This window comes from Mus musculus, chromosome 11 (genome assembly GCF_000001635.26).
Source record: "Mus musculus strain C57BL/6J chromosome 11, GRCm38.p6 C57BL/6J".
NCBI classification, from domain to species: domain Eukaryota; kingdom Metazoa; phylum Chordata; class Mammalia; order Rodentia; family Muridae; genus Mus; species Mus musculus.
Window position 1 is genome coordinate 34,195,289 of NC_000077.6, and position 13,865 is coordinate 34,209,153.

At 47.8% G+C, this 13,865-nt stretch overlaps 1 protein-coding gene across 1 annotated transcript; it reads right to left on the reverse strand.

The window, feature by feature from the left end:
- Positions 1-9,052: 9,052 nt before the first annotated feature.
- Positions 9,053-12,801, reverse strand: Foxi1 (forkhead box I1). The gene is made up of 2 exons (NM_023907.4): positions 12,180-12,801; positions 9,053-10,784 (listed from the first exon to the last, which is right to left on the reverse strand). The coding sequence occupies exons 1-2, from the start codon at positions 12,733-12,735 to the stop codon at positions 10,222-10,224; spliced, it is 1,119 nt and encodes a 372-aa protein (NP_076396.3). The 5' UTR covers positions 12,736-12,801; the 3' UTR covers positions 9,053-10,221.
- Between the last annotated feature and the right edge of the window lie 1,064 nt (positions 12,802-13,865).

Sequence of the window (13,865 nt, forward strand, 5' to 3'; positions counted from 1 at the left end):
GAGATCTACCCAGCATTCTATTGGTCTGAATTTCCCCTGTGTTTTTTTCCTTTGGACCAGTGTTGCATGACCAAATGCTATGACTGACTTGTTCCCCCACTCCATCATTATGTTAAAACTCCAATGAGACTGGTTTCTGGAGACCTTCACCTCTCTGTCTGTCTTCTGCCTTTGAGTCCTTCCCTACCCCTGTGAGATCTTCGGAACGTAAGAATATGATCACAGATACAAAACAGATGGGCAAAGCTAACGGAGATCAGGTTCACCTTGTACCACTCTCCCCTCTCCTCTTCCATGAGGAAACCACAGCCAGTAAGAGCCTGAACTTCATCCAGTAGTGACAGAGTTCAGATCTCAAACTCTGGACATTTGACTCAGCCCAGGGCTATCTCCAGAGCGGCATGGGACATGTGGCCCCTCTCATCAACAAGTTACTGGCATCTTTTCCATGAGAGCTGACACTATTTTCATCCCTTGCAACAGCTTCATTTATCTCCATCGTAACCTCGGACCATGGTTTATTTATCTGGTTCTCTATCATGAATGTATCACTAATATAAACTGGAGCCTGATCCAACTACCTCACGAGGCACAGTCACGGGCATGTGTCTTTGCATGACCACTTTCAAAGGGAATTCCCAGACAAAGAGAAGTCCCAAATCAAAAGAGATACAACCAGACACTTTTATGTTCACTATCAAAATACTCTGCAAAAATGTCGCCACTTTGTTCTTCATCCAAAAGTAGGGGAGGCAGGAACCCATTTTATGCCGGGCTTGACAGCCCTGGCCTTGTTAATACACAGGTGGAAGAACAGAGCATTGGTGTGTCCTTTTGCATATTTTTTTAAATCAATAGTGAGAGTGGACATCTCTTTATATGTTGATTATGTATTTGAGTGTCTTGGTGAAAATAGATTTACCTATTTAATGCTGGGAAAAAACAAAAACCTTACTAATTGACCAAAGCTTGGCCAGTCATAATGCTGAGAAGTTCTGAGTTGGACGTTGTATTCTTACTCTTTGCCATTGCTTTCTCTTCTACTCTGCAGATGGAGGTGTTGCCACAGGAAAACACATAATTTGTATGCAGTTCACTTGGAGAGTTCTTTGAGAATTCCTCTTCAGATGTCAGGCAAAGAAGGGGCTTCTACCTGAGCAAGATGCTAAACACTTGGCTCTCTCTCTATATTAGACAGGGGATGTGACAATAGGAGGGCTCTCAAGGATGTGACAATAGGAGGGCTCTCAAGTCGCCATTCTGGCTAAAGTTCACAGCGTCTTGTAAAGCATTTGCAAGGCTTTGTGATACATACCAACCTATGTATGTGCTCACGTGTATGGGCTCTTACAAAGATTTGAGGCCTCCAGCACCCTGCCCTGTCCCTCTTCATGCTCTGCTGCCTTCTCATTTTTACTGCTGCTGTTCTAAGCACTTACCTCTTTCCTCTCGCCCTCTCCCTCTTCCCCTCCCCATGCCCCTCCCTCTAGTCCCCTTCCCCCTCCCCATCCCCTCCCTCTAATCCCCTTCCCCCTCCACTCTCCCTTTCCCCTCTATTCCCCTCCCCCTTTATCACCCTCCCCCTCTCTCCCTCCCTTCTCTCCTCCCCCTCTATTCCCCTCCCTCCTCCCTATCTCCCCCTTCCCCTCTATCTCCTTCCCCCTCCCCTCTCCTCCAGGCCTTTACACACATTCCACCTCCACCTATGACATCCACTCTTTTTCCTTTTCCAAGGAAGCAACTTTCCCAGCTCAAGTGACTCTAGGAACCCTTCTCTAGCCCCCTCATCTGAGATAGCATCCTCTTTAGGTCTAGCTCATCACAGTACATGCTCAGACCATGTACTATTTACTCTGTGTTTCTCTACCAGACCTCATGTTCCTCAAAGACATGACTGGAATTTGCAACCATTACAATTTTAACCTCCAGCACAGTGCTGGGCACACCAGGGCTGATAAATAGACATTTGGTGAATGTATGAATGCATGAAGGGATGTCTGATAACCCAGCGACAGTGTTCTCCAAACTGTGGCTGACTAGTTAGCTGACCCCTTGTAAGAAGGGAAAGCATGTACCATGGGAGAGCGAGGAGATCTCAGCACAAAATGCTGGATGACTTAAAGGGTCTGAGCTTGGGCCTGGTGTCAGGGGGGCAGTTTAAGGAAAGGGAGCAATCTTTGGATTGGCTGCTGTGAGAAATAAGGGGTGGTCCTAGGACCAGCAATCTCTGTAAACTTATCCATAAGGGCAAAAGACTAGGCTGCGGCTTAAGCTGCACCTGGTAAGGAGGTAGGTCCTTTTGCTTACCCACAACAGGGGTGCATGACAGCAGGACGGACAGTGTTTATGATTCTGTCTTGATCCATTATGATAAAAAAATAGCTTTGAAAGGATATTGATGTTCTTAGAAATGGTTTCACATTCAACAGGAGAACATAGTCTCAGCTTGAAGGGATGGACACCCCCTCAAATTTCTTAACTGATGCACATCAGCTCAGCCATTGCCAGCACCTCTACTTTCCACTTTTCTTTCCTACCTGCTTCCTTTTATATAGGCAGTGTGTGGAAACAAGGAGACACAAGACACATAGAAAATCAGCATGTTGTATGCCCGAGTACATGCCAGGTTTGAACCAGCAATAAGATTCTGGTTTTGTTTTACTTACTGTGTGGGGTTCAATTTCCTCAGCATTAAAAGCAAGGTTCCTAGGAGAGCACTTTGTTCTCATGCTAGGGCACAGGTGTCCACTCTGTCAGAATCAATGGCTTCCAGCACCAGCAGGAGACTATAACACATGCCTGCACATGGGCACCTATGCCATGTGGTGTGAATTTTTCTGGCACTTTTAAATTCCACTGTAAACATAGCTCCCACATGTTATCCATTCCAAGTGTTCTCTCAAAGATTGGAAGTTTGAAAGCATGAGAGTGGAGGTAGGAAGCCTAGAGGAACCTTTTGATCCGTGTTTTCCAAAAGGCTGGGCTAAGAAAGGCATGTGGGGTGGAAGAGTGAGGAGAAACCACGTTCTTTCCTGTAACTTGTATGTTTTCTAGATTTTGGGCAATTGCACCTTAGTTATTAAAAACATATTTTAAAAAACATAAAATCAAATAAGTGAGACAGCAATGCTATATTGATTTGTAGAAAACTAATTATTTAAGAGGATTTCTCTTAGGCAGCTCTGGGCTTTTCATGTGTAGTTTGTTACTCGATTCTCCTAGAGATGCTGAAGCCGGCACTTTGTTCATCACCCACAGAGTAGATGCTCATGGAGGCTCAGAGAAGGGGAGTCACTACCCAGCATCCTCAGCATGGACAAGGCCCAGGGAGGTTTGGATTCTAACTCAGACTCAATCCCAACCCTGTGCTCTTAACCCTTAGCTTGTTTTATGGTCATTTCTTCCCAGTGCTGGCAGGTCATAAAGGTGGCTGTTAACCTTCTGTCTTTGCACTAAAACTGGGTCTACCCCATTCCAACATAAAGTTACCCAAGCATGTAAGGGCCTGGGGTCAGGGCCATGTTCAGCTTTTTTCTTGAAATCTAGTCTCAGGTAAATGCAATCACTCCTGGACAGAGAACAAAACCATCCAATCATTGCAGGCAAGAGAATGGTAGGGGTTGAATTTGGTAGAAGTTAGTCTAGAGAGCTATCTCTCACCCACTGTGGGGCAGCCCACAAGGCTGAGGATTGGAGATACTGGGGTCTCAGGAACTGCTCGTGGGGATAAAGAGATAAAGAGGATTAATAACGTGTCTCAAATTATGTCCATTCATTTGTATACCCTGTCTTTAATTCATTCTGTATTAAGCGATCACATTTCCTCCAATCAGGGACTGTGATGATTTCCCTGAAACACATCAACAGGAAGTTCTTGCCCTTAGAGTTCACAGCCTATAAACTATAGAAATGGAGCAAAAATTGCTATGCATTGGTCAGTGTCTAATGCTATATAGTTGCTGTAGGCATGATTTCCCAGAGCATATACACATCTTCTGTCACCTAACAGTGGGAATAGGCAAGAAGATATACATCCTCAGATGGCTCCCACCATGAGACTGTCCACACAAAGCACAACGGCTACAACATCACCTGGCAAAAGAATCTTAAGGGAGCACTTTCGTTGTCATATATGAATCTGCCCTTGGCTGATCCACCTGTGTGGCTTATGACCGCAGCTTCTTAGATGAGAAATGAAGGCTCAGACAGCAAGGGAGGTTTGGGGAGAAAGAAAGGAGAGCCTGACATGAACCATGGCAACAGTTAAGCTTGACTCCAGCAGTAGGTTGCTTTCTTCTCTGAGGGGGAAGTTTGGGGGCAGAGTCATGTTTATGCCACTAAATTAGAGCAAGCTCAAGCTGGGTCCTAATTGCTGATTTCTAAGTTTGTGGGAGTTATTTTATGCTAAATATACCCATTATCTTTTTAAAAAATTAAATTCAAAACAGAAGAATTAACTTCTACAAACATAAATAATAATTTTCAAACCTCATCACCCCTCAGCAATTTCACTGCAATTTTTCAATTAGTGGTGTCCTGGAGTCTATCTGCATCTGTCCTATGTGGATGGGAGAGATCATATTTAATGTGCTACTGTGAATGTCTTCCTAGCTCTGACTTCAGAGACAGCATGTGGGAAGCTTGTGACCAGTCTCCCTTTTCCTCTGCAGAGAACTAGTGAGACATCTCCCCCCAACCAGTCACACAATTGAGTTCAATGTACATGCATAAACACGTAGCAATCGCAAATGGGATTCCACCTCTCAGTGGTTTCCCTACTGTGAGCAAACCAGTGGTGTTACTCTCAGATAAAACAAGATACTTATCAGGGTCCAGAAACTCCCTCACAGCCTTTTCCGGGTCCACAGCTCTCACACAAACAAGCAGCCAAACTCAGAGATCCCCCTGCCTCTGCCTCCCAAGTGCTGGGGTTAAAGGCATGTGCTACCACTGCCTGGCCTTGTTGGGATCTTTAAATTGGACTGGCTTCTCCCAGTCCCCATTTCCATAACCATTCACCTATATTTTGCTGTTAACATCTGGGCACGTATTCCCTAACTATCCCATTTTAAATGTTTCAGATTTACACTCAAAATATAGCATTTTGGGGTAAACATTTAAAATCATCTTCTCAAATAGATGCCTGCTAACATTCTCAAAGACAGGCAGAGGTTTGGCCGTGGTTACATCTGAATTCTGGGGCAAGGATGGAACTGGAGTTTTGACATCCCTGCAGATAAGCCAGGACCTAAAGGAGCTGGAGCCAAAAAGTTCTGTGCTAGTTATATTTCTCACCACTGTGACCAAACATCTGACAGAAGAAACTTAAGGGATGGAGGATTTACTTTGGTTTCAGATGTTAGACAATGATAGCTGGGGTGAGGACATAGCAAAAAGAGCATCTCTCATCATGGCAGGCAGGAGGCAGAGAAAAGGCTTAGATAAGAAGAAGCCAGGGCAAGATATATTCTCAGAGACATACCCTAAGTCACCTACTTTCTCCAAAGGCCCCGCTTCCTACTCTGCCATCTCTCAATAATCCCATCAGATTAGGAATTCGTCAAAGGATCAACAAATTCAGGAGGTCAGAGCCCTCAGGATCTGATTGTCTCTAGATCACCCCTAGTAGCCACGCACAGAGGTGTGCATTACTAATCTCATTGGCATTTCTTAATCTAAGTCGACCATCAAAACTGGCCATCATAACGTTTGTGGAGTGCAAAGAAATGGTCCTCTTGGGCCCTTGAGAGGGTCACTTGGCAATAGGAAAGGAGAGGGTGGAGGCAGGGATGCTGCTGTTGATCAGGAAGATGTGGAAATGGTGGCCTCCTGAGCTGGAATGGAAGCTTTCTTAGGCCATTGCTCTACATTATGACTATTTCAGGGCACAGGAAAAGACACTGTCTATAAAGTTAGCAGGAGAACAGGAGGCCGTGGCTTTGCTTCTGACGAGTAGACATCCTCTCTGACCTCTGCCCCAGGGTGCTGCCCTGGTATTTAGGTGAAGAGTGTGGACACTGGAGCTGGGCTCACTTCTCTTTGAGGTCTGCCTTTTCTGCTTAGTAGCTCTGTGAACTTGGAAAGTTGACTTCACTTCTGTGAGACCTAGTTTACCTCTGAACCAAATGAAAACAACGGTCATCCAGTCCAGGCTCAGGGGTAGCTGTGGTTGTTAACTAGGCTCTAGGAAGCAGGCATTTCACAGGAAGTGATGGTTGATATTGGTACATCCTTGAATCACTTTCCTGACAGGTACCATGCCAAGGTTCTCTCCTTTCAGGAAGAAAGAGAAGGAGGAGGGAATAAAGTCTGTGTAGGGCAAGAATCTGAGCTAAGCCCTGCATGAGGATAAGGCTCAGACCTCCAGTGGTATTTTGGCCAACATGGCTGTCCTGATCCATATGCTATGTTGCCATGTTTCCTTAGTTGAGAAACTTCCTTCTAGATTGTTCTCACCAGGCCCCACAATGCCTGTTTGCAAGGAAGCATGCAGGCTCTAGGTGTAGATTATACAGAACACTGTTTGAGATCCTGATGGACTTTCTAAACTTTTTGGGCCACTGTGTCTTCATGGCCAAATGAAGACAATAATAGCAGCAGCTGTTTGTGGATACTGTGGCTGGATGTGCTAGCCACATACCAGCATGGTCCCAGTGCCTTCTGCACAGCTAAGACTCCCGTGCATGTTGCCCATTCTTCTGTTAGCCAGTTTCTCTCTCCGTATGTCCCACCACAGCTTCTCCAGCCCTGCATCCAGATCTATCTCTTCTCCCAAGGATGCCAATGCCAGCTTCACCCAGCTTGAAGACTGCATCACATTCCCATCTGCTTGGCTTTGACTTTACAGCAAGCAAGATTTGGGGGAGATATGTTTTATATGAGCTGCTAGACTCACATCAATTCCTTTTTATTATAATGTAGCCCCTAATGTGTCTGCACAAAGCCCATGTCTGAACTAAGGAAACTCATTCCTCTCCTGTCATTGGAAATGGGCTTAGTGTAGAGGCTAGCTAGCTATTGCATAGGTTGGGGTCATGCATAAACATGGGCCCTTTCACAGGAGGGTGTTTTCAGCAATGGTGGGCTGGGCTGATGGTCTAATCACTAAACATGAAGATAGGCTTTATGACACAGGGGTAGGGTGGGGATCAACCTTATATTTCACCACCCACCAGAAAGTGACTGGGATAGCTTAATATTTGGTGGGTTACATTTAGTGACTTTTGCCCCCTTGCAAATTTACCCATTAAAATAAATGAGATTATTATATATGTATATAACATGCTGTATGATCTATTGTATGTAGTCTGCTTTGACTCCCCCAAAATGTTCCCCCAAACCTCCATGTTGGAAATGTAGCCCCTTTGACTTAGGGTTTATGAAGAGACTGCAGGTAGGTGGTCTAAGGGTGAATTTATATGTCACTGGTGTGTCTCACCCCTCTCTCTCCACAGCCTTCCTGGACTCTCCCATATTCACAAGCCCCCCTTTTAGATTATTAATGATGGCAAGCTATGTTTTCAGTGCAGAGCCCAAGCACAGGAGGCTGAGGAGTCCAGTACATCCATGCACAGCCCTCCTCCCTCCATCCTTCTTGCTGTCTTCCCTCCTTCCAGCTTGCAGCATCTGCTAAGGCTGAGCAGTAAGATCTCCTTGGCTTCTCTCCTTTCAATGATTCCAACACAACCCCCTTTCCTGTGACACCCCAGCTGCTACTCAGAGCTCCTCCAACACAGACTTAAGGCAAGAGCTCACAGGAACTCCACATTGTAGGAACCTTCAGATTCCCCCCTTCCACTGCTGTCCCCATAAAATTCTGATAGAGAATCGAGTTGTGGCCTTTGGTTTTAAATTTCTGGCTCTCTTCTGGGATGGCTTGACTCTTTTTGGGCCCCTTCCTATTCCTGGTCTTGCCCAGTCCTCTTACTCATTGTACCCCTGTCTGGGAAAGAAGCTAGGGATGGAGAGCAGGCAGTGAGGTAAGCAATGACTCAGGGTGGGGCTCTAGGTTCTGGGCAAATTTGTTGAGAGTGGCCTCTAGCTTCAATGCACACATATGTGATGTTACAAAAATCCCTGTCTGGGTTTCAGAGACCTGTATTTTAACTCTGTCTCTGATTGCCATGGCATGGAGTCCCTTGTCCTCCCTGCAGCAGGCAGCAAGGGGCATCCTATTCTGACTTTCCTGGTCTGGCAATCCCCCCCCATCCAAGCTCTACCAGTCATTACTACACACAAGACTCGCTGCAGAAGGAAAGGCCGTCCATTGCTTCAGACTTTCATGACTGTATTCTCTTGCACCAAGTTTTGAGCTCTTTTTTAACAGCTGTGAAAAAGGATTTCATCAATGCTTTTATGCTGCCATTCGAGTCCTGGATCTGTGGCCCCCACAGAAGCAGAGACTCCGTGTTCTCACCCATAATGTGGAAATCAAGGGACAACAAGTATATAGATATCACTGTGGGTCACCATCTCCCTTCTGTCACTTCAGAGAAAGAGTACACCCAGTTGCCTCCTGGCTTGACCCCTCTCCCTTCTCCACCAGAAAAGAAACCCCCAAGTAGAAGACCTCCAGCTTCGATTCACATGTCAGCATGCACGCACAGTGCAAACAGATCTGCTGCTAATAGCATAGGCCATGGCTGAGGCTATACCACAGTGTAACGAGTGCAAAACTCAGGGAACCCACTCGTGCTTCAGGCATGCTACAGCACCACTCTGACTGTTTTCTCATTGTCTAACTGGTCTACTGGCAGCCCTTCACAGGGGAGTTAATGTTCATAGCACAATCATGGGGTTTGCATGAGCTGTGAAGCTGGGATATGCCACCACAGGTCAGTTCCTTCTGTGTACATACCTACCCCGTACTTCATAGCCTTGTCCTTACACTGGGAGCCTTTGTCTAGCTCCCCAGCAATGTAGGCATGGGCCAGTCTTGATACCCATTTTTCTTTGCTTCCTGTCCCAAGCACCTTCAGCCTTAAGCTTCATCCAGGCAACCAAGAGACAGGACAACTCACAAGGAAGTGCCACACACTTCTAAAACAGCTTTCTTTCTTTTCTTTTTTTAATTAAAAAGAAAATAAGGAAACCAAGCAACGCTTCTCCGGGTGGGGTGTGCTGTGATGACATCACAACCAAATAAAGTAACTCACAAAAGAGGAGCGAGCAGTGCCAGAGGCTGTGCTCACAGCCACTCTGTTCCCCCCTCCCGCCCTCAGGGCAGGCAGAGGACCCCTCCCTCCAAGCCATTGTTCTCTCAGACAAGTATCCACCTCTACAGGGCTATAAAAAAGGACATGCTTATTCTGCTCATTTGACCTTGTTTCTCTCGGAAGGCTGAGCCACCACATCTTCACTGATCCATGACACATACATACAAGAAGCTGGTGGTTATGAGATTTTGTGGGTGGGCAGTACTTGGGTGAGGGTTCAGGGGTACATACCACTTGTCTCACTGACCTCTGTCTCTGCTCAAGTTCTGTGGAAGGCTAGTGAAGTGTTACCCTGTATTGCACCTACTAGAGGCATGGTTCTACAGGGGTATTTGGGCTGGACTCCTCCTCCTGAGTGGTAGGTAACAGAATGCCTGTAGGTAAGCTGGGGCAAGAAGAAAAGGCAGGTGGGGAGATGTCATGGCCAAATGGGTGTTGAATTCTGAGAGCATCACTAGAAGCCAGTGGGGAGTGTGCGTGCATTTGCCGTAACCAGCTTTATGCTGACTTCTGATCCAGTCCATCCATCCCCGGTTCCCTTTATCCAGCCTTCGAAGGTCACCCAGCCTCTGCTTTAATGCCTTTCTCTGTCATTTTCATGACCCTAGAAAAACTGACAACTTTCTTGGGCCTTTGTTTTATGATCTGTCAATTGGAGAGATTCATGTGAACCTCAAAGGATGATGGTACACAGTATGACTATGTCATTAAAAAGCTCAAACCAGGAACCAGCACCATAGTAAGTGCTCAACCAATGGCCACATCATTAATGGCAAGCTGACCCTAGTGTTCTCACTGTAGTTATCAAATCTGTATAGAGTCACGTGTGATAGATAGCCAGAAGGCTTGAATGCTGTTTAGAAAGAGCACAGATTCTTCCAAGCTTCCTGGGGTGCTATCTGGGAAGGACAAACGTCTCAAATTTTGGGGTAGTTGAGGGTCTGGTCTGAAGGACCACCTTTGCTTTTCCCCCAGACAGCTCTATGGAACAGAAGTTGTTCTATCTCTAGACTTCAGTGCCTTCCCTGGGGAATAGGATACCGTTAGTGTTAATGCTGTTGTAGAAATGTGGACTGAACTGGTTGAAGACGGAGCCTCCATAGCCCAGAGCATTGGTGGCTACTGGGTTGGCCCATTCACCCCCATTCCCATGGCTACTGAGGTTGGTAAGGGGGGTGTAGGAGTTGAAATTCAGTGAGTTCTGCCCCATCTTGTCAATAGGCTCTGAGCTCAGTCCTGGTGTGGCCACGGAGCGGCTAATAGGGTTTGTCCCACTCACATATGCTGTCATGGTGGAGAGGAAGTTGTTGAGACACGGGGTGCCCGAGGGGGCAGGGGAGGACCGCTTCTCTGGGGAGCTGGTGGTAGTGTCTGGCGAGGCGGTGTCTAAGACCTCCTGAGGCTCTGTGGGCTTGGGGCTGCTGGCCAGGAGACCGTTCTCCGTTTTCTCTGAAGCCAATGAGCTGGTGCTGGAGGATGAATCTGATTTTCTCTTTCTCTTCCTGCGAAAGTTTCCGTTGTCAAACATCTTCTCACAGTTAGGGTCCAGAGTCCAGTAATTCCCTTTGCCTGGGACAGAAGTGGGAGAACTTAGGAATACAGAGATGGACACAAGGCCTCCTTCTATCTGTCTGTAATGCTGTCAACGAAAACCAAGGGCAGCAATGCAAAGAAAAGAACAAAGCCTGGGACAGACGTGAAGATATCCCATAAACATCAGCCCATCCCCCACCTCTCTCTAGGTACCCTCTACACACACACACACACACACACACACACACACACACACACACACGAGGCTCTGAGGAGTTTAGAGGATAGAGTGCTGGGGTGCAGGGATCCAGAGTGGGTGGGGTGTTGTCAGAGCTTCTATTACTAAGGTTTAGGAAACCCCAGAAAGCAGTTCTGGATTCCCAAGACTTGACGGTCAATTTGAGCTCTGTCTTTGTTCCTCAGTGACTAAGGACTTTGGCTAAATCTCAGTTTCCTGGAAACTATCCTTACTTCCCCGGGCTCACTGAGGAAATGTAGGGCAGACACGGTAAGTGTCCAAGAGCCGTACAACTGAGGTGCCACCAGAATGGAAGCCCCAGCTCTTCCCCGCTACTCTGAGCTGGAAAGTGGTTGAAGATTTGCACAAGGCAGTCTCCTTTCTGAGGGACAAACAGATCTGACCAGAGCTGACTTCAGAGTGGGCAGTGGAAAAGTTCCAACCCTGGCTTCCCATGTGAGAACAACACTAGTGTTTGGGCCTGGAAACTGGATGTCGGAATGCTTCACACTCCTCTCGGCAATGTCTCCTGCTCACCTTTTAGAAGGGATGCTCCAGTCTTAGTGTAGGAGCTGCATTTAAGCTGAACATGATCACTGCCATTCTGGTCTACGCCATTTGAGCTGAATACGATCACTGCCATTCCGGTCTATGCCACTTTAGAGAAGCAGCTTTACACACAAATGCTATTTTTCTCATCTGTGCAATGGGTTCACTAAAAGACACCCTATATAGAGAGCTGCCAGCATTAAAAGAGGTTCCAAATGGAGGGAAAGGTCAGAGCTGTGCCATGGGGCCATCAGCGGTGCCCAGCCATGGTCAGGTCCTCTCTACTACAGGTGTGGCTGTGACACACTCTGGCTTGGCTTGGTCTAGTCCTGCCCAGGACTTGTCATGTGCTGGGCACCGAGATACACATGCAGGATTCTGAGTGTTGGCGCACATCAAAGACTGACCAACTCCCCTCCCTGTTATTCTTTCGACGAGGAAACTGAGGCACAGCAGAAGCCTGAATCTGTTCCCAGGGCTCACATTCTCCTCTACTGTGGATTCCCTTCAGCTCTGTCTCCTAGCAGCTCCAGTCAGAACTTTTTAGAACAGAGTTCGGAACAAAAATAAAATGAGCCCTCAGGGATGCCTACAGCCTTTCAAGGGATGGTCTCCTATTCCATATGCACTGCTACTTGTCTTACCTGGGTCGTCCTCATCTCGGGGCACCTTCTTGAAGCAGTCGTTGAGTGACAGGTTGTGGCGGATGGAGTTCTGCCAGCCAGCCTTGCTCTTGTTGTAAAAGGGAAAGTTGTCGGCCACGTACTGGTAGATCTGGCTCAGTGTGAGGCGCTGGTCGGGCGCACCGTGGATTGCCATGGCAATGAGGGCTGAATAGGAATATGGTGGGCGTACCAGCTTCATGAGCTCTTCCTGAGAGGGGATGGGCAGCCAGCCCAGGTCGCTGGGCAGTAGCTGCCTCTGCATGCCATAGGCCTGGGGTAGAAAGGGGCTGGCGTTAGTGCCAGGCAGGTAGGGTGGTGGGGTCATGGCCGGCCCATTGAGCCAGAGGTAGGGGTTGGGAGTGGTCCCGTATTCGCCACCACCTTCGAAGGAGGTTGGGCGCTGAGGACTGGGCATGCCCTGAGGGTGGAAGAAATTCTCATAGTAAAGATTCATCTCCGGGGGCTCCTGGCCGATGCTGGGGAACTGGGGACTGCACCGAGGTGGTGAAGGCGCTGGGAGGTCGAAGGAGCTCATGCTGGAGCTGGCTTCGGGTAGCCACCGGCCGCACCTGTGTTCTCTGGAGCTGCCCCTGACAGGTGCTCAGCAGGTCCTGGCCTCCTGTGACTTATACCCCCAGGGCTTGGCTGGGTGGCCCCACCCAGGGGCGGCCACCTGCCAGCAGCTCCCGACCAGGGCCCGCCTCCCTCTTGCCTTAGCTGCCTGTGGCCTTAGTTCCCACTAATGACATGCTAAAGGAGACTTATTGGAACCAGTACCCCAAGTGACAAGAGCTCCCTTCCATCCTCCCCCTGTTTTCTTTCCCATCGTTCCAGAGTACCTTTCTCTTTCCCTTGCATTTTCCCTCCCTCCTCACGTTCCCTGCCTTTCTCCCTCCTTCCCATCTTCTCCACAGGCTATTCTGTGTTGCTTTCTTTGTTTCTCACACTTTCTTTCCCTTCTCTTTGCCTGCTTCATTCTGTCTCTCACTCTTGTTTCTTGCTCTTGAGCCCTTGTTTTCCCTTCCACTCCTGCCCCTCATTCTCTGATGAACCCCCACCTACCCCACCCCACCCACCTCACCCACCCCACCCCTATATATCAGCAGCTCATGCTTTGGTCTTTGGAAGGCTAGATGCATTTTCTAGAGTTGCCAGGACACTCTACAGCTCCTGTAGAGTCAGAGAGCAGTTTGGCCTCTGGAGAGGACACATGTGGCTCCCTTCTGCTCCTAACTCTCTCTCTCTCTCTCTCTCCCACTCCTCCCTCTCTCTCTCTCTCCTCTCTTGCCCTCCCCATTCCTCCCTCTCTCTCTATCTCCCCCTCCCCCTTCTCATTCTTCTCTCTCTCTCTCTCTCTCTCTTTCTCTCTCATACACCACATACACACACACTCTTACATATACCACACACACATATACCATACACATATGCACATGCACACACACACACTCTTACATATACCACATACAGAGACACACACACATATCACACAGAGACTTACACACACACACACACACACACACTGTAGGCCGAAAGAAGACAATGTGAAGGCTGCTGTGGACATGGCCTGGAAACCCCCCAAGATGAGCAGCAGGGCTCTTAAAAAGAACATCAAAAGATAGAGGATGGGAACTGGATTTTAGGTAGAAATGAGAAAGAACACCC

Excerpts from the sequence above, each read along its gene's own strand:
- Foxi1 (NM_023907.4), bottom strand. The coding sequence starts at position 12,735 with ATGAGCTCCTTCGACCTCCCAGCGCCTTCACCACCTCGGTGCAGTCCC. Across the intron at positions 10,785-12,179 it reads CCGAGATGAGGACGACCCAG|GCAAAGGGAATTACTGGACT; the intron begins GTAAGACAAGTA and ends CTTCTGTCCCAG.